General features: G+C 47.8%; 1 protein-coding gene across 1 annotated transcript in view; it reads right to left on the bottom strand.

Annotated features, from left to right (window-relative positions):
* Positions 1 to 18,792, bottom strand: part of PRICKLE2 (prickle planar cell polarity protein 2) — a 103,508-nt gene extending 84,716 nt beyond the window's left edge. Inside the window, exons 1-2 of the mRNA XM_054280891.1 lie at positions 18,698 to 18,792; positions 18,339 to 18,424 (exon numbers count right to left, since the gene is read on the bottom strand). Of these exons, the coding sequence (XP_054136866.1) occupies positions 18,339 to 18,424; positions 18,698 to 18,739 (128 nt within the window). The 5' untranslated portion in view covers positions 18,740 to 18,792. The remainder of the gene's footprint in view (positions 1 to 18,338; positions 18,425 to 18,697) is intronic.
* Between the last annotated feature and the right edge of the window lie 1,261 nt (positions 18,793 to 20,053).

The raw sequence follows: 20,053 nt of genomic DNA, 5'->3' as shown, positions 1-20,053 counted from the left end.
ATCACACTGCTTTCTGCCCTGCACTGTCCCAGACACTCCCAATTACCTGACTCACCCCTTCCTCTCCACTCTCAGGTTGTATTCACTTCTACATCTTGTAAACCACCAAACTAATGTCTGCTTGTCTGGTTTTTTAGTTGAAAACATAGAAATGTTACATTTGATGAGTCACTCCTTTTGCTTCCAGACACTTTTCAGACCTGTTTCCCCATTTCTCCCCTACATGCTTTGGCCAGTTGTAAGCACCAAGGAAGTTTTACCAAGGAGCTTTTCAACCCAAGTCTAATGTTAAATAAAGCTCAGATTCATGGGACACTCTACATAAACCCAGCAGAGACATAATGTGTCATGAGACGTTCGCAGAATTGACTTTAGAAATCCACAGAGGTGCTTAAAAAGACATCTACCCTGATCAAAGTGATTTATATTTTTCATGAGTGAGCAATTTGCTTACTAGGAAAAAGACAAATTTAATTTTTAATTTGATCCCCATCAAAACAATATTTTCTTGTTGCTATGACAGCTGAAAGGAAAACCTCTTCCCTTGGCAAGAGCCAGCTAACAGCACTGCTGCACATCCCCCAGCAGCAGCTCAGGGAGGGAACACAGCCATGTGCATCATTTTTGGCTCTTGGTGGCTTTGATTTGATGAGATTTTTTAAAAGGACGTTCTGAAGCCAGGAAGTAGAAAGTGTCTTTGGAGAGACTGAGGGGAAAGAGCTACAAAAACATGGGAGCCTCGTAATGCCTGTGGGACCACGGGTTCTCCAAAGCCCTGCAGATCATCCCAGGGACCCTCTGGGTTTCACACCAGGCTCCTCAGATCAGCTGCCCTGCACCATAACCCAAACTGCACCTCTAATCCAAGACGCACAATGCTGGGAGGGGAGAAAAAAAGACATCTGCTGACCATCAGCAGATATGGCAAGAGGCCAACAACAATAACAGAAAGGGCTTAAATACATAACCGTTCCTTTCCTTCCCCTCCTCCATGGCTACCATCCTTGCAGTACTGAAGAAGTGCCCTGATGAATAAATATCTTCTTTGCCTTAGCAACAGTTAGCAACAGAGTCATGGTTTTTTTGCCTTGCTCAAAAGAAACACATCTCCAACTAACATAGATGATTTAAACGGCAATAAATATAGGACGTGGGTGTCATCAAAAATCGCTGAAATGCAGATCACACTTTTTAGCCTGGGTTATTTTAAAGCACGAGCAAAACTGCCAATGATCTGTAGAAAGAGCAAGGAGAGGGCTAAAGGGGAAAGGAAAATCACAGCAAGGTTTGAGGACAGAGATACGCTGTCCATTCCTCCTGAGCAAAGCCAGGAACAGCGATGAAACCTGAGGTTTGCCTTCAGCCTTGAGAACAATCTGAGTTTCTGCAGCAGATTCCACTTTTTACAAACTGCAAAGGTCGCATATAGTAAAAAATCTGTTAAATCCATAACGTATTCTTTTCACGGCTCTATTCCTTTAACAGTTCATTTAAGATGTCTGCCTTGCATTTTTCCATTTGGTGTTGGGAAAATGTTTTCTTTCACCTGGCATAGAGCCCAATTCAACAGAAGAAGAAAGCCCTCCCCGTTTCCATGGGGCCCTGCAGTGTAAGGCATGGGACTGATTTTACCTTTAACCAGGCTACTTTCAGCTCTGCCACCAGTATTTTGGCCCCTTCCCTTTAGTCCAGGCTCTTTTCTTCCTGGCCATTTAGAGGATGAGTTAATCCTTTGCTGGTTCCTTGCTGCTACCTACCACCAAGGACAATTCCCTACCACCACCTCTGCTCCTCTAAGGGCTGTCATCACCACATCCACCACAATCCATGAGAGCCAACTGCCTGCAGCCCTTTCATCCCACACCCTCTAGCCTCGGTGCCAAAGAATGCAAAGCTCTACTGCCACCAGCGAAGTGTCACAAGACATGGGTCTAGCTGGGGTTTTGGTGGCATCTCCGTGCTCTTTCTCCACCAAGAGAAATATTACTGATTTCCATATAAATCACAACAGGAAACACAGCTGGACCACAGAACACAGCCTGGTTTCTACCCAAAACCAAACAATGCCAAATATCACTAACTGCAAACCAAAACCACAGCATGGTCCTGCTGATAGGGCACTGCTAAAGGGTAGCCTCAGGGTCCAGCAGTTCCATGGGGAAGAGCAGATCTTTGGGATGCCTGGCTCCCACGGATACAGGGGAAATGGCAATTGGAGCCAGACAGTTCCAACATGTCCTGATTTTATTTCTCTAGAGAGAAATAAAATATGTCACAGGTAAGAAAATATCTCAGAGAGATAACAGCCTTTGCTTCCTGCTGAGTTTTTCAGGATAAAAACTGGTTGAATTATTTTATTTTTTGGATTTCAGACTGAAGCTGGAGACGGCAGAAGGCTTCCCTGCAGCCAAGTAAGCCCAGCTCCCCAGCTGACACTGTGCAATGCCACATCCCCTTCTTCATCCTGCTCTATTCCAACAATGAAAACCTGTTAGGTGCTTTTATCTAACCCCCTATTGAGTTCAGAGAAGCAGCCCCCTACTCAGTGATGAAGTGAGGAATGATTCCCATGCCACACTCCGTCAGGACACTGCGCTGTAACCACGTCACAGGGCTGTGCCGTAAGGATTTGTAGCTGAAATGACTCAGTAGAATGATGCCAGCTGTGCTGACTGAGAATTGGGCTGCTACGTGGCTTTCTATTGTACGTAGATGTCTAAATCCCTAAGCCTGAAGTAAAATAATTTATAAGCTTCAGGTAAAAAAGATCTACTCCCAAATCCTCATTGCTTTTCAATCCTGGTCTCTAACATATTATACTCTATCTGCATTTAATGTGCCCTTAAGGTGGGGATTAGGCAGACATTTGATTACATCCTTTATGTTTATGGCAATTCATTTCCAAACCTTTACAAACTTTAATTAAATGCTACATTTTTACCGCCTCATCCTGAATTGAGAGAGAACAGCAGAGAAAAATCTGTCCTCAAACAGAATTTACATTTCTAAAGCACCTTTTTCTGTGCAAGCACCTCAGGGCTACTGCATAAAAGCATCCTGAGCTGCCTTAAGATGTATCAGTGCAGACATCAAAGCAGCTCTAATACCCAGCCTCACGCAGACCTGCACACAGCTGAGATCACTGTGTTCCCAAGCACGAAATAAAACAGTTCCTGCCAAAACCAACCATCGATCCCCTCAAGAGGTGGCTGTGGGGAAAGTGAGAGCAGCAGCCAAGCTCCAGCAGAAAAACCCAACCTTTGCCTTTGAGAAGGCTCACAGGAAGGGGCCTGGTAGCCAAAAGCATGGCAACTTCATTCAGTCCCACAGCCCCTTTTTTTGATCATCCCTATCCTCAAGAGGAGACACTGTTGTGTCCCCATAAAGCTGAAGGGGAGCTAAGCATTCCCAGTGAGGAGATCTCAGCAAAGCCAGCTCTCCAGAACTGGGAATGACCAAATCCTCTCCAAAGGTAATCCTCCCTGGACTGTAAAGACTTCCAGTGACTGAGAAATGTAATGCCATTCCCTTAAAATTTGGACTCTTCTCTTAGGTTGCAGTTGGGGTCACCCCACCTTTGGCTCAGTGAAAGGCCACACACCTGTATGCATTGTCTCTGTAGTTGTTTCGCAGAGGGACACAACCAAAAATTTGTCTCTGCTCAGCATTTTGGACCAAAGACATTGGTGTTGAAGCCAAATTTTAGTTACAGGCTGGAAATTGGAATTTGCAGGTTGGAAACTGGGAATTTGTCCTATTTTAAAGTCTGAGTGCAGCAGAAATCATTCTCAGAAGCTGTTGGATCAAAAGGACAGGAATCTTGCAAGATTGGTTGAGCTCTGAAGCTTTGCTCCTTGGGGCCAAGACAGAAGAAATGTTATCAAATTTTTATCAGTTAAGAAACTCAAGCCTGACTTGAACACCACCACATCACTGCAGTCCATTGGAATAAATTCAAACTACATAAGGAGAATACTAAAAAAGGTTTAGCTGAAAATCTCACAGGTTGGCTAGCATCAAGATCGAAACTGCAGACACAGAAAACAATGAATCAGCAGCAAGATCCTTGTTTTCTACTTTCCTGCAGCTCTCTGCCCATAGTTTCAATGCCACATCCAGTGATGCTGTGCCTCACTTGCTGCCTCCCCATCCTACAGCATTCAGGGTGGCATGGCGAGATGAGATCTCTGCAGCTATGGATGGTGCCACCTGAGCTGGCAGGGCACCCCAGCTCCCTGTGCCACAGCCAGCTTCAAACCCTTTAAACAGCTTGGGGGAGATGGGATTTAAATCACTGATCACCCTTGCGTGTGCCCCCTGTGCTGAAATTTCACTCCTTGGGTTACCATCACTGGAAGCACAGAGCGTCCCACTCCGCAAACTCACTCATCACTCACTTCCAAACAGCTTCACTTTTCCTGGATCACACAAAGGCATTTCCCAGCAATAACCATGGTCAGGACAAATTTTGGCCTTCCAGCTGCTGTTGCTGCCATCAAAGAGCATTAAGAAGACGTAAAGCTTTGTTTCATTTTGCCTAAAAAAATCCCACAAAGGCCAGACAAATTTAATTCAAGGACTGTAATCACAGGTCTTGCACTGATGGCCACTTCCATGGTCCCTGGGAAATTCATGACATGACTCCTCCAAGGTCAGGATTTCACTCCAAACTTGGAAGAGCTCAGGTCAAAAGGAAAGTTTCAGCAGTTGCTGCGTGTGCTCCAAGGAGTGGCTGGAGCAGGGAGCCAGCGTTTAACAGCACTTGCAGCCCTGCAAAATTTTACAAGACACAACCCTCGCATTAGAGGATCCATTTCTTTCTTCATAAAATATATTGGGCCTTTCCACAAACTCCTTTTATTGGTCCATTTGGCTACTCACTCCTTTTATGAACTACTCAAGCTCCTGGATCATCTGGAAAAGCTGAGGGAGATGGTGGAGCTGAACCACAACAACGTGCTAGCCATGGCTAACAACCCTCTCTGCTACCAGGGCTTGGGCACTATGTGCCAGCTGGATTTCATCCCATGAAAGGAAGCATGCAACGTCTTTTTAACCCATTTCTTCTCACTGCCTACAAGATTTTGGAGTCCCAAAGTGAAGATAAGTCCCCCCAAAGCCTGCCCATAAAGTCCAGGTGCCTTTATGCCTTTCACTTCAGACCAAAATCTACTTGGCAGCAAACAAGCAGTTAAGACTGGGATTTTTTTTTTAAATCAGCCTCCTACATCTCTTCCATGGGGGTCCTTTAATTGATCTAGTTAGAGAGCAAGCTTGCATGGAGGTCCACATGCTAACATAACAACATATTTTAATTGTGTATTTAAATAGTTTCATTTCTATTGACTCTGGCTAAGGTGAGTCATAAGGCTTGCTGGTCTCCAGCACAAGGCTGGATAATTCTTGAGTGCAGCTTTTCAAGCTCTGCATTGCCACATCTCTGTTAACAACAACAAAACATTTCATAACCACTGTTTCCCAAGGAGATGAGCACCTGAGGCACTCTGTGTGCTTCGTCCAGTGCTTTGTGGCATGGTCAGCACTGAAAAAAGACCAGCAAATCCTTCCAAGAAAGGAAAAGCCAAGCAGCATGAGCAGATACGTGCCTGGCTTTACACATGTGCTCCTGCCCAAAAACCTGTAGCCAGAAGGGCAGAACCAGGATCCTGTGCTCCAGGCTTGGTTACAACTTGCTTTTGGTCCCAATCCCAGACCTGCAACAGTTCATTCCCAGCAGCATTCTTCCAGTACTTCCCAGCCCACCAGCACAGGCAGGAGCATCTAACTGGTGATGGCAGCACCATCCTGCTCTCACAGCCCCAAGACCACACCATCCAGGAACCACCATAATGGGACAAAACAGCCCATCCCAGAGCCCAGCTCCAGTGACACCTCCAGGAAAGCAATTATCCAGGCATGATGATTATGACAGCATCTTTATCCTAGTGAGAAGGTGCTTTGCAGCACGTGGGCCAGCTTGTATCCTTGAAATTACTCACATATGTCATGTCTGAGCTGCACCAAGCCCTTGTGAAATAACCAGCCAAGGGCGAATGCTGCTTGTGACAATCCCATGGAGAGGTTGTTTTAAGCCATGTAACAAGGAGCTCTGCTGCCCTCCCAAATAGCAGGAGCTACTTAAAAAAACCCCTTACTATTGTAATCTTGGATTACTCCCTACCACCCAAATCCATTTCATCATAATTAGCACCCATTATTATAAAGCCCCTCCGGCATTTCCATATTTCTCTGATCATTATACGCCACAGATTCTCTATAGAAAAATCCACCCAGCTGTGTATTTAGCATAAACTGGTTATCTTGAACCACATGCCCTCTCATTCTTGTTACCAGGCCCATATTTTATACAACAGCGTTGACACTTCCAGACTCTTGCAGGAGCCCTGCTTTGAGAGATTTAGATTAAGCCCAACGCAAGCAGCTCACTGGGGGAGACAGGAGGAAATCTGAATTCCTCTTGAATTAATTACTAAAATCTGAAAATTCAGCATGGCGTCGCATGGTTTTACCATGAAACACGTCACCCAAAGCATGGCACAAAATCCAGCCATCCAGAATACTTCAACAGCATTACAATGCAGCCAAAAGCTGAACAAGGACTTGGCTTTGGAGTTCTTTATTCCCTCTTAAAAGAAAAACACAAGGTGCACTAAGAGTTAAACTAGCAACACACCTTGGCAGTACTTTGGCAGCGTCTGAGTAATCAGCTAAAGGGAGCAAAAATGCAAAAAGTCCATTTTTGTTGGAAAAAAAAAATCTTATTAAAGAAGTGAGATGGCACCAATCTCTGTGATCATCTCTGCACCACGAAGGACACACCTCTGTACCTCAAGGATGGGGTCCCTCCCCTAGCAAGCAGGTGCTTCATCTTCCAACTAACAACACCCCAGCCAGCATCCAGCCCTTCCACAGCATCCTTGGGACTAGGGCTGCTTCCTGCTTCAGGCACAAACCTCAGTATTTTAAATTTTACCCAGATAACTCCTACAGTAAGGATAAAAACAATCTCAGGGATTTTCACAAGAGCCTCACGACTCCACAAGCTTTGGTGCTGCTGGGAACGAGACCTCAGCACTGCAAACCCCAGCACAGAACCCCCAAGCCCCCAGATCTGCTGCATTTATAGGCAGAAGGGACTCTTAATTCCACACCCTCCATTATTATCCATCTTTCAAGATCTTTCCTTTGCTCAGGCAGTTCCCAGCATGCTAGGCTGTTGCCAGCCTCTATGCCTTCAAGAACATGAAGACTGCAACCCTTCACTAGCCAGGGCCTCTTCATTTTCTCCTCTCAGCACACTTCAGTCCCCTCTGAAGCTCAGCATAACAGCAGGCAGAGCATTAATCAACACAACATGTGCTTCACCTAACTTCAGCAACCACCACGAATATTTAAGTTTTACATTATGTGCTGGGATTATTTTTATATATACGCCACCCTGTGTCTTTTTATATACACACTCACACCCCTGTATAAGCAAACACACACAGAGTATTTCATTTCTGCAAACTATAATTTAAGCACAGGGATTTTTTTCCCCTTCGGGCAGCTGGAGCAGCAGCCGAGTAGCGCAGCAGCGATGCAGAGTGCCCTCTGCTGTACATGAGACAAATGCTTCTTTGTTTAAAAATATTCTTTAAATACTTATAACTTTTCTTAGGAAAATATTTATTAACATTGCATCTGATCATTTTGAGCGCAACATGCAATAATGATGGCACCTGATTTCTCCTGTCACACTAAAAGATTCATGTCTCTTCCAAGTTACCTCAGCAGAAAGTAAATAAGTCTGGGCTGGAACTGCACAGGGTCCAATGTGAAAATGTTTTATTTATACACCTGAAAATGACAAAGGGAGATCAGAACAAACAATACAGCTTTATTATTCAGGCACTTATCAGATAGCCTTCACACTTGAGCAGATCACACATCTATTAGAGGTACAAGCTGAAACTGTCACGTGGCAATGTGAAATCATTTTTCTATTGTAAAGGAGCATTGTTCCTGCTACTGGAAGGAAAGATAATATTAAAACATATTCAAATATATGTATTTCAAACTGCTACACCTTGTAATAAATTATGCACTTGATATTAAAAATCCAAGCTACGCTGCACAAACCCGACTTTAGAATATTAACTTTTATTGTCTTGTCACGTCCCAGTTCTTCTCATATCTGACATTTAAAGGGGCTGCACTTTAGACACGTGGCCTTTATGGCACCAAATGCAGGGCCCAGCCACAGCAATGTGATGAGTGCTCCCACTGTTTGACAGGTGAGAAGAGAAAGAGAATCAGCCTTGTCCCCATCCTGCTGCTACTTCTTCAAATGTGTCATTTCAAGCAAAAATCTGACTTTGATAGAGTTGGGATTTTGCAAAAATAGGGATTAAATCATCTGCTAAGAGTCAGGGGAAGACAGGGGACACCAAGCCCAGCAGCACCTCTGCACAGGGCTCCATCTCCACCCCAAAGAGCAGCCAGGTCCTTCTCCACAGAGCAAACCCTGCCATGAGAAGCATCCAGCAGCCTGGAGAGGTCAGAGCAGCACTGTCTGCTACATGAGCACCAAAACACCCCAGTTACTGGCACCACGAGGTATTTTCTCCCTCTCTGTGTCACGCTCCCACAGAAGGAGACATCTTTTTTTAACCTGTCTCTGTGCAGTACCTTGGCACTGCAAGCAGGGCCCATCTGCTCTGCACAGCTCCGTGAGGACACCTCCACACTGCCCTTGGAGGGTGGGAGGAGGACAGGGGGGTCCAAGCACCCTTGGGTGCTGGCTTGAGATGCCCAAGCCCCCAGGTGCTTTCACACAGCCAGTCTGTCCCTGGCAGGTCAAAGAGCTGGTTGTCATCAGCACAATCACACCAGAACAACTGGTTCCTCATCCCTTCCAGTGACTCACTGCAAAACCTCTCAATTTCCTGCATTTGTATTCACTTCACAGCTTGGATTTCCTAGAGGAGGCACTACCCAGGAAAACAAGCCTCCTCTTACGCCCTCCTGTAAATGTGTCCACATGAAGCTGATCAAAAATATTCCAGATTATTTTTTTAAACAAAATCTTTTACCAGCTTTTTTTTTCCGCCAACAAAATGCTGTGGTTTTTTATAACTTCTCATCTTGCTCTTCTAAGAGCATTCAGGGATTCTTGTCCTAGATTCCCTGTCTTGGTTGAAGGCCAAGCATCACTAGCTGAGCCAGAGGGAATATAAAAGTATCTTTTAAGACTCTATAGAAAAGAAGAAGAATTGGACCCTGGGAGACAATTCGCCTTTATGCCTTGGGTATTTAAGGATCAAATGCACATTTGTGAGCTGACACCAGGTAAAGAGGTGGCTTTGAGACTTGATGGCATCTAAAGAAGCCTCTCAAAGCATCTTTTTACCAACTAGAGCAAAAGAGAAATTGAGGAGCAGTGACACAACCCCTGGTGTGGCTGCCAAGCCCCTGGGGACAGCAGGGCTCATGGGCCACTCCTGGTGACACCAGGGGCACGTGCAACCACTGCTCCGCTTGCAAAGCAAACAGATGAAGGCAGGGAAACAGGAACCACCCAAGACATGCTGAGGAGGTTTCCTATGGTTACTGCTGCCATGGAAATATGTTTTTTTGTTGGCTTGATCTAAATAATCTCTGGCTCCTTGGCTGCAGTATGCTTCCTGGAAGGTTGGGTTGGATCCCTAGACCTTCACCTTGCTGCTGGAATGCCAATGCACTGAGCAGTGGCCACCTTCAACCTGATCCAGGAGCATCTCAAACCTGAACTGCTTGAGCTTTCCTCTGGACTCCCTGAAGCCTGTGACTTGGTTTCAAAGAGAAGAGGAGGAAAGAAAGTGGAGGGAGGGGAAAAGACATCCTTTACTAATTGCTCACAGCTGTGTCCGAGCAGCTCCCACTTCAGCTGCCAGGAGCTGCAGGCTCGTGCTCTCCCCAACAGGCTCCAGAGCAACAGAAACCCCTCAGAGGGAGAGGGACTCTCCATCCATCCTCAGAGCTCTGCATAGGGATTTCAATAATTACACTTACACACTCCCCTTATCAGCAAGAGCAGCCATTATGTTTTTTATCACCGCAGCAGCAGCATCCACACAAGGGCAATGGATAGGGGATGAAATGTTTGCTGCAATGGCTGAGTACAAAGTGTCTCTCTCTGCAGTGAGAATAATAATTGTCACACTGAGCTCTCCAAGTGATAAGCCCTGGTATCAGGGTCCTGTGAAGAGCAGAGCCACACGCGGGAAGACACAGCCTCTCTAGCAGCAGAGAGGAGCACCCTGAGTTTTCTGCACCCCTCTTGACCCAAGCACCGGGGAACTGAGAGAGGTTCTGGCCATTGGGACTGCACTGATGCACAGCTGGGGTCTGCAAGCATGAGAAAAATGTTCTTTACAGCCATGCTCATGAGGTTTACCCTGAAATTAGTTTTCCTCACATCAGACAATTCTGCTAATGTTACAAATTCCTTCAACATTAGATAGTGACCGCAGAGATGCTACAAGCACAGGAAGGGTCCGGCTTTCCACCACCACGGCTGGGAGATTATTCATTGGAGAAAAAAGCAAATAGCCAAATGAGCACCACAAATTGCAAAGCCAGCTGCCAAAGGTCTCAGCTGATACTATCGGCCATCCTTAAACTCGGTGATAGACTTACGAGCCAGACAATGAAAACGCAATTCATTATTTGAAGAGTGACTCACTGGTGTAATAAGGATGGATTACTGGGCGGGGGGGAATAAGGGGGGCAGAATGTCTTTGAAAAAGTCTAAAAGACTGAAGATTGACTTCTTAAAGGCAAACAGAAAAAGAACAAAACCAAAGGAAAACTCTTGAAAACACTGAACAGACTCTCAACAGCCGAGAGCAACAAAGAGGAGGGCAGCGCTCCGTGGGCGTCAGCCAAACGCTGCGCCCGGCCCCTCCAGCGGGGACCCGCTTCCAGCCTTTATCCCACCAAAGCGCTGCCTGCCAGCTTTTTTCTTTCAGGCCACCCCACGCTGGTGACAAAGGCCTGCTGCAAACCCTCGGACAGAGCAGTAGGAGTTTTCCTGCCGGCCCAACACAGGCCACACGCAGCACGGCCCGGCCGGGCTCCAGCGGGACGCAGCCCAGGGGCACCGGCGGGACAGACAGCTCGGGGAGGGGACCAGGGGGCGACAGCGGGGGTGACAGCTCAGCTTTGCTGTCACAGCACCAGTCAACTCTTCATCTCCCACCTCCTCCCTCTCATCAGCCCAGCAGAGGCTTCAACAAGCGATTTAACCCATTTCTCTGGGCTTGGGTGGATGCACAGGGAGCTCAGGACCTTACACATCCAGCAGCACTGGGCTGTTAAATCAGTCACCATGTCCCACTAATTCACAGATCCCAAATCCATGAGCACAGCCTCCAGCACCAACAGCTGCCTGCTTCTACGAGATCCCAGTGCAAGCCAATCCATCCTGCTTCCAGGTTTTGTGGGTCTCTCCTGGGCAAATCCACCTAGAAAGGCTCCATGAGGGAACTGTGCTTTGCCAGTGTCCAGCAGCACAGCCCCGTGGCTGAGGCACCACCAAAGTACTGACCAGCCAAATTCTGCCCTTGGGATGGCAAACCCCACTGGCTTACACCAGGCAGGTAAACTTCTACTCTTTGCATACCAAGAAGCAGTTGTGGTTATTTTCAAAAAAAACCCCAAAAAACAAAAAAAAAACAAAAAAAAAAAAAAAAAAACCCAAAACCAAAAAAAAATTAGTGCAAAAAAAAAATCCCGACCGAATTTTAAAATTATTCGTTTAGAAGTAAAATATCACACGAAGTCAGAATTCAGTGCGTCTGCTCTACAGACAGCTATCCATCATCAGTGTAATTCACAATCACACCAGATACAGAATAAACCCCACAAAATCAGCCCAAATCCCGCAACAGCTTATAAGTGTTTTTTCACACCATTCATAAAAATAGACTTGCACACGGCCACTTCAAAACAGACAGAAAATCTACCCACACTGCCCGTTCCCTAGGAGAAATTCTGCTTTTCTGGCTTTTGCCAGCAGCTCAGTGGCAATGGAGCCAGGCAGAGCAGCTCCAGTTAGAGCAGCTGCAGAGCAGGGCTCTGTGCTCAGCTGAAATTCAATCAACAAGTGTCCAAACTGCTTTTGAGTTCTTGCAATACAATCCTGAGTGGCTTGTAAAGGACTTCAAACAGGCTCCCTGGGCTTGCCCGGAAACAAATACATACCTCACCTGCTCTTTTGTACATCGCATACAAAAAAATTAAAGAATTTATTTTGGGCTTTTTGCCAGGGACAACACTGCCTCTGACACTGTAATGCTCTGGTAATGTGGATACTGTGTCTCCCAGCCAACACAAACAGGATACCATATCAGTCTTGGCTGTCTTAAGTGCTGTTTCAAGTGCTGTTTCAGCAGCAGGGCACAAAGAAATGGAACCCACAAGTCAGAAAAAATTGTTGAGAGTTCCTTAAATGTAACTGTGCACTCAACATTTAGGAAAAGAATTGTCCCAGGGCAGGGCAAAGCTGATACCCACACCACAATCCACCCAAACCCCCATCCTAATGGCCTGGCTGCCCCCTGGTAGAGCTGCTGCTGGAACAGTGGGAGCAGCACGAGCCATCACTCATTATCCCTGTTCTCCCTACTACCATGGGGGTGAAAAGCCCCCCCAAAAAAGTAGACCTGATTTCCCAAACACTTACACAAGTGTTTAACCTTGCAGGTGTAAGAAAATAGGACAGCTGAAGTCATTGATGCCAAGCCAAGAGCACAGTGCAGCATCCCCTGAGCTGAGCTGCAGTGCACACAGGCACCCACACCAAACCAGCCTGGGCACAGGGGCTCAAGGGCACTGACTGCCACTGAAGGACATGGCAGGGAGCGGCTTCTCCTTTCTGAACCTGTGGCCAAATAAGCGCACAAAAAACAAATTAAAAACAAGATAATGATACCAACCGCTTTGTGAAAGGCTTTAAAATCAGCAAACAAAACCAAAACAAAACCAGCCTTTGAATTTTTTTTTGCATCCCCTCTGCCAGGGTGACAGTATCTTTGGGAAGCAGGTGAGTCCTGCCCACCCCTAGGGACAGGCACAGGTCCCCTAGGGACAGCAGCAGCCTTAGCCCTCTGCAGTCCATTGGGGACTCACCTCAGGAGTGTTTGATGGATCTGCACTGGGCCAGACCTGCACTGGCTGAATTTTGCCCATTTCAGCAGGTTGCCAACTGCAAAATAATGAATCTTCTAAAACCTTCCAGGCTAGCACAATTCACCATGGCAGTGATAGGAACATCAGACTATTCAAGATAAGGCATTGCTATTCTCACATCTCCAAATCCTTTCCAATAAACATGCAAGGAAGTGCGGAATATCTGAATCCTAAAGAAGAGAGGCACAAAGCCTGTTATTCATGCCAGGGAAAAGCTGGGAGTGTGTGTGTGCAAGAGACATAACCTATGAGAAATGCTGAAAACATATGGAAGCAATAATCTGTACTTTTTTTTTTTTTTTGGAAGTAGAAACAAATGCTTCAGAATTCGGTGTTATTCGTTCATGTGCTGTGTTACAAATATTATTGTTTCTGCTCTCTGGATGAGGAACCAGGCAGCAAACTGGAGACCCAAAGGCACCCAGGGATAAGCCTGCTGGGGTGTACCTCCCAGGGGCAGGATCAGAGCCCTAGGAATGCAGACAAAGCTGCAAACACACAGAATTTCTCGCTCATTTCAAACACACAGAATTTCTTGCTCATTTCAAACACACAGATTGCTGCTCTTGTGCACGGCAATCTCCAGAGCACTGGGCACTAAACAAACAAACCTACAAAACAAAACAAACATCCACTGCCACAAGCAACTCCCTGCCTACAGTCAACAAGGCAGAGAAGGGAGTTGCAAAGCAACTTGTGCATCATCGCCCAACATCATCAAACATCACAGGGTTTCTGGTCCACCACCCCATTTTGGGTCACTGTCTCGTGACATGCATCTCTTTTCCTTGTCCATAGGTTTCTGTGACCCAGTGGTCAATCACAACCCTCTGGGCTGATCACCTGGGATCTCCAGGCAGCTCTCTCCCAAGATGAGAAGTTTGTCTTTGCAGACACTCCCTGATCCAAAAAGGCCAGATGAGATCAGACTTCAGCAGGACTGACTGCAGTAGATTACAGGAAGATGCTGATTTGTGGAAATAAATAAACAAATGCTCAAAACAACTGTATGCAGCAAAATTTGCTAATATGGAATATTACTGAATACCACATCAGGTCACATAAATTCACCCTGAAAGGCAAGGGCCAGGCACTGTGTGCTGTACAAACACACAGCACTGATATTAAGAGCACAATGTGTGACAGCAAGGCATGAAGAGAAGCAGATCTCTTCCTCAGCAAAATGTGATTCCAAGGGACAAAGACTGTGTGACGTATGCAAGGAAAAAGATGCTCCAAGAAAAGATGTAAGACATAATCTCACACTGAAGCTAAAACCCTGGCAAACCAGTCTTTGTCTTCATGTCATGTTTATTACTGCTTTTCAAATTCTTCTGCAAACCAGAAGAATAACTATGGCAACAAAGACTTCTCCAAAGGTTTTCAGACTCTATTTTTAAAATTGTCTTCTCTGAGACAGCATCCAAATTCCTTCCCTCAGAAACCAGCCGTATGCCACTGCCTCTGCAGGCTTTGCAAACCAGGTGGCACATCCCCCCTTCCTCACAGCAAAGCTCAATCACCATCCTCAGACCTTCATGTCCTGCTTCTGTCTTTTCAGTTGGTGGGTTTGGAGAAAGCAGGGAACAGCAAGGTCTGCTGAACTGCAAGAGTATTTTGGCTTTCTCTAGGAGCAAACAAACCATGGCTCCGTGCGCTAAACACATGCCAATCTCCCAACACGAAGCATCAGTTATTTTAACGGAGGTACCAGGGCTGTAATTTTACTTCACCCAGAGTAAATCTGAAATTAGTTCTTCACAGCAAGCTTAACAGCAGCAAAAGCGAACCATTTGTCACCTTTAAGGTTTGCATATTCACACTAATTGCACCGGCACTAGGTTATAAATTCCCTTCCTTGCTCCTGGACCACCTCCCTCGAAGGCTTTTCTCGGCAAGACATTATGCAAAAGACACTGCTAATGGCTATTCATTCACCAAACTCCAGTGACAGCTTTATTTAATGCCAAAGCTTGTTAACAAGCTGAATGGCACACAGTTTAATGTAATGCAGATCTGATTAGAAAACAGCAACCGGGCTCCTAAGGAGTTCAATTTTTATTGAATTTGATTTCCCTTTTTCCACACAAAGCCACCTTTATTAATGAGGATTTGGTTACCTACACGCCATTTCCATTTTCTAGACTGGAGCCCACACAAATGAACTCAGTCCTTTGGCACTTTGATGACAACCCACCACAGCAGAACGTGATGAGACGAGAGGAAGCTGAGCATTTTTCTGCTCAGCCCATGAGAAATTCAGGGTTTTACTGGTTATAGTTTGATAGCTGCGTCTTCATGGACTTTGCCCCCAAACCTTCTCAGAAAAACCACTTACTTTTTCCTCTTTGGGGCTAAATGATTTAAAGCTATAAATTGAATTTCTGCCTGACAACGAGAGGCAGGGATCTGTGGCGTGCAGAAGAGAGCTCTTTGATGGAGTAAGATGTAGGCTCTAGCTGGACTTGAGGTGTTTTCAATTTCTTGCTTCCACCACATTAGCATTAAATAAACTGACACTGCTACAGGATAATTCACCTACTACCTTGAATGTGGGATTATAATTTCAGAGCAAAATTACGAAGATTCTAAAACAAACTTCAAAAACCAGAGACGTTATTTAATTCTTTAACAATCCCCTTTCATCTTCTTTTTGCACATCACCTGCAGTAGAGAAAGAAAGCAGGCTTATTCTGAAAACAGTTCTGCAGAATATAATTTATTTTCAAGAGGTTTCCCTGTCTCAGGAAGCATGCCTGTGCTTCCAGGAATGATAAATTCAGCAAATGCTCAGAGCCATCTCTGAGAAAAGTGACTGTTAAGGCAACATAGGAACACAGGAATCTTCATCCTCTAACAAAGCAATCTGCTTGCTTGAGGGAGTGCCTGCACAGATCACACCTAAAATCACAGGTAAACTGAAAATACACAGTCCAGCAAAATTGGGATATTGGCATAGACAATGCCTGCCTCAGCAATGGCTTCAGTGTCTGCAAGTTTATAAATTCTGTCTCCCTAAAGCGTTATCACCACTCTGCATCTTTGAAGCAAAACCACCCCATTTACATTTATCAGCAAAACTCTGCTGTCAAAGGATTATAAAAAGCTTTATAAATCTCTACAGGTCAGTTGATCTAGATTTATACCCCTAATGTGAGGATCTCCTTGCAAACCCTTGTTTTTCTTTCAGTCTCATTCTGCACGTTCAGGTGAGCAGCCCCACCAGTGACTGCAACATCTCCTGCACAGAGGGCACAGGCTCCTCAGCATGTTTTCAACCTACAAACTACTGGGAATATTTGTCTGCTCACCTATTCCTGGCATTAATAGACCACTGGCTAGTGAAAAATGAACGAATTTCCTCTCTATTGTGTTCTGGCAAATAGACTGCTTTATTTGGTTTAATTGTGTAATTACTCTTACATCAAGGCAATTAGATAGGAATGTCTGCAGGAGGGCTCTCAGCTAATCGAGTCCTGGCGTAAGGAAACTTGGAGTAAGGTCTAACCTGCTCAGTGGGATGCAAACCCCGGAGCACAAACGCTGCAATGCCTCTGGGGGCTGACCCCACCCATACCCAAAGGGTCCCCATCCTTCTCCTGCCCCAGGGCACATAAGCACTCCTCTCCTCAGAGAAAGCTGCTGGAAAAATCCACATTGTATCTGCAAAAATCCCCTCCCATGCCTGAAGGTTGTCAGCAAAGAAGATGGTTATGGGTAGTCCTGGCAGGGTGGAAGCTCCTGCACATGGGGTTTGTCAAGATCTGTGTGCCAATGCAGAGGGCACAGTCTGGAAAGAGCTGCAACATCCCTCTGATCTGACACTCCCCAGACAGCTGTGTGCCGCTTCTGCTGGGCCATTTGGCCTCTGGTGGGATCCTATCAAAATTCACTTAATCCTTCAAAAGCTACTGTACAGTTGTACTCTCTGACATAACGAAACGTGAAGCACAGCACCTCACAAGTCCTTGGAGCAGGGGAGAAATACTGTTGGTGACCGCGGCTTTTCTTCTGGTCCTGCATTTGAAAGTTCTCCATGGCACTTTTAAGTATTACAAAGCGGCTCTGCAGGGACAAGAGGAAACCCGGGACAGCCCGAGGACCAGGGCGAGCCTCACCTGCTGCCGTGCATCCCTCAGGGCAGACCTCAGCCTATGGAACCCGTCCCACCACACCCTGGGGCAAATGCCAAAGGGAACGATGATTTGCAAGGCTAAACGTTAAGATGCAACTCAATAGGAACATATCAATCCCCATCCTTGCTCTGAATCCAAGCTTTAATCTGGTGAGACACAGCTCTGAGAAGTAGGGCAGAGGCTGGGAGGAACGCCAAGCACAGCAGATGCTGGAGAAAAGGGTATACCCTGAAAAATAAGGTTAAAAGGTCGCCAAGGGCTCCCTGGCCTACTAAGACTATGTAGAGCTCCCAGGGCCCGCAGCCCAGATTTAATATCAGCAAGTCCCAGATCGCACATCAGCAGGAACTCATTTCGAGACAGCAGAGCATGGGGAGGGGAGAAGGGGCTGACCCAGGAGAAGGCCAGGGCTTGCTGTGCTTATCAGGCACCGGTACTGTCAGGTTTGTGAAGAGACAGAAATACCATCTCTGTAAAGACAACAGAAATAACCAAAAATACTATTTTTGCCGGAGTTTCACGCAGCGGCTTGATGCAGACCGCAAGAACCCCTTCAGCCCCATTTTTCCCTTCCCACCCCACCTAGGCTGTCCCCGACAGGTGAGGGCGGCTCCAGCCCCCGGCATGACCCGGAGCAGCAGGACGAGCTCCTGACCGCACCGGGGGAGCTGCGAGTCGGTAATCGCCAAACCAGTTACCCCAGTCCCGCATCTGGGTCCTGCTGCGCCCCGCACCGGCGGCGGCCGCGGGCATACCTGTGTGGGGGCGGCCCACCCGTGTCCCCAAAACCCCCACCGTGGGTGGGCAACGCGCTTGGCACTAACACAAACCCTCCCTAAATGACCACACCTGCAGCCCGGATGCGCTCGGGACTGGGAGGGCACCGCAAAGCCCCGGGAAGGGAGAGCCGCGATGAGACGGGGCGTGGGAGGACGGGGTGATAAGCCAGGGGGTTTGGCCGGGCCTTACCTCCACTTGTGCAGGGCGAAGCCCGGGCACTGGTCCCCGCAGGTGTTGCAGGGCTGGCCCCGCTCCGGCTCCCCCGACGCCGTCAGCTGCAAGGAACAGCAGAGTCAGCGGCGGCTGCGGGACGAGGAGGACGGGAACGGGGGATAGGGAAGGGGCACGCCCGAGGGAAAGGCACCGGCACGGCTGGGAGAGGGCAGGGGAAGGGCTGGAGCGGGGACGCACCCCAAGCAAGCGGCACATGGGGGCGGCGGGGACCCGCCGGGCGCCGGAGCGCAGCCGGAGCGGGCGGCGGGACAGAGCCACAGGTGGGAGCGGAGCGGGGAACGGGGAACGAGGGGCGAGGGACCCCCGGCACTCACCGAGCGGCTGGAGAGCCGCTTACGGGAGCCGCGGCCGAACATGGCAGCGCTCCCGGCGCGGAGCCCGGCGCAGCCCAGCCCGAGTGCGCGGCAGCAGCGGCCGCCCCGTCCGGGCCCGTCCCGCCCCCCCGGCGGCCGCCCCTCGGCCGCGCTCCCGCCCCTCACCCGCCCCTCAGCCCGGCAGGCACCGCCCCGGCACGGACCGGCTCCCCCGCCCCGCTCCCCTCAGGGCTCACCGCGCTCCCCGGGCCCTGCCCGGCCCTGGCCGCCCTCGGAGCCCCGTGCTCGGCCGGGCGTGCAGCGCGATGTCCTCGTTGGGCTCCAGAGCTGGGTGGCGATAAAACAGCTGAGGCTCCCCAAGGGCAGAGCTGGGGCTCGGCAGGGCGCACGCTGAGCTTACCTGCGCTGTGCAGGGGATTTAACTGGCCCAGGCACGGAGCGATCATCCCGGGTTCCTGCCGGGCGTGTGATCCCCTCGTCAAGGAGGACACGTTTAGCCCACAAACACGGGCAGGGTGCAGGAAAAACTCTGTCACAGGAAATATGTTTGCGGCCTGAGATGCTGGAGTGGGACAAAAAGCACCTGTTACAGCCCCGGAGCTCACGGTTCTCCGGGAGCTGCTTGTGGGCCAGGAGGGCTGTGAGCCTGGGATCTGTTGGGCTGTGGTCCTGGGATCCGTGGGGCTGGGAGCCGTAGGGTTGCCCATGCATCAGCCCACTCTTGTCATACATACAGCGCACTAAAAGCAATGCGCACCCCGTGCCCCTGGGGTTTCCAATCAAACAGCACATCTGGCACAAGGCAGAGCAAAATGAACCGTGGGGAGAGGAGGAGCAGCAAACGCTTCACAGAGCACAGGGCTCCTCGGAAAATCTTCCCCAGTGGGGCTGGAGCGGCTTCGCCATTAGCATTTCACAGCTTCACCCAGGGTTGTGGTTGTTTGCAGATGCTGTCAGCTCCTTCTCCTCCTTCTCTGCCTCTTTGTTCCCTCGCCTTGCTGCCTCACAGCTGGTTAAAATGGTAACCCTTTGATAATTTCTTTTTTCCATTTAATCAGTTCTCATTTTTGTCAATTCTTCTCTTGTATATTCTTCCCTGGGAGGCTGGGATGAGGCTGGGAGCTGTGGAGCTGAGGTGGCCTTTTGAAGAGTCTCAGACAAAAAGTTTCAGGGAGATTTTCACTCTTTCATGCCATAAATACTGTGCTTCCTTAAAAAAAAAAAAAAAAAAAACCAAAAAAAACAACAACAACAACAAAAAAACCCCAAAATAAAAAAAATAACCCAAAAAACAAACAAACAAAAACCCAAATAAAACAAACAAACCCAACCTAAGAAAAATAAAAACCTTCCACT

This window comes from Melozone crissalis, unplaced genomic scaffold (assembly GCF_028551555.1).
Source record: "Melozone crissalis strain CALT ecotype California unplaced genomic scaffold, PUWL_Pcris_2 ptg000029l_1, whole genome shotgun sequence".
Taxonomy (NCBI): Eukaryota; Metazoa; Chordata; class Aves; order Passeriformes; family Passerellidae; genus Melozone; species Melozone crissalis.
This window is presented reverse-complemented; position numbering and strand designations above follow the sequence as displayed.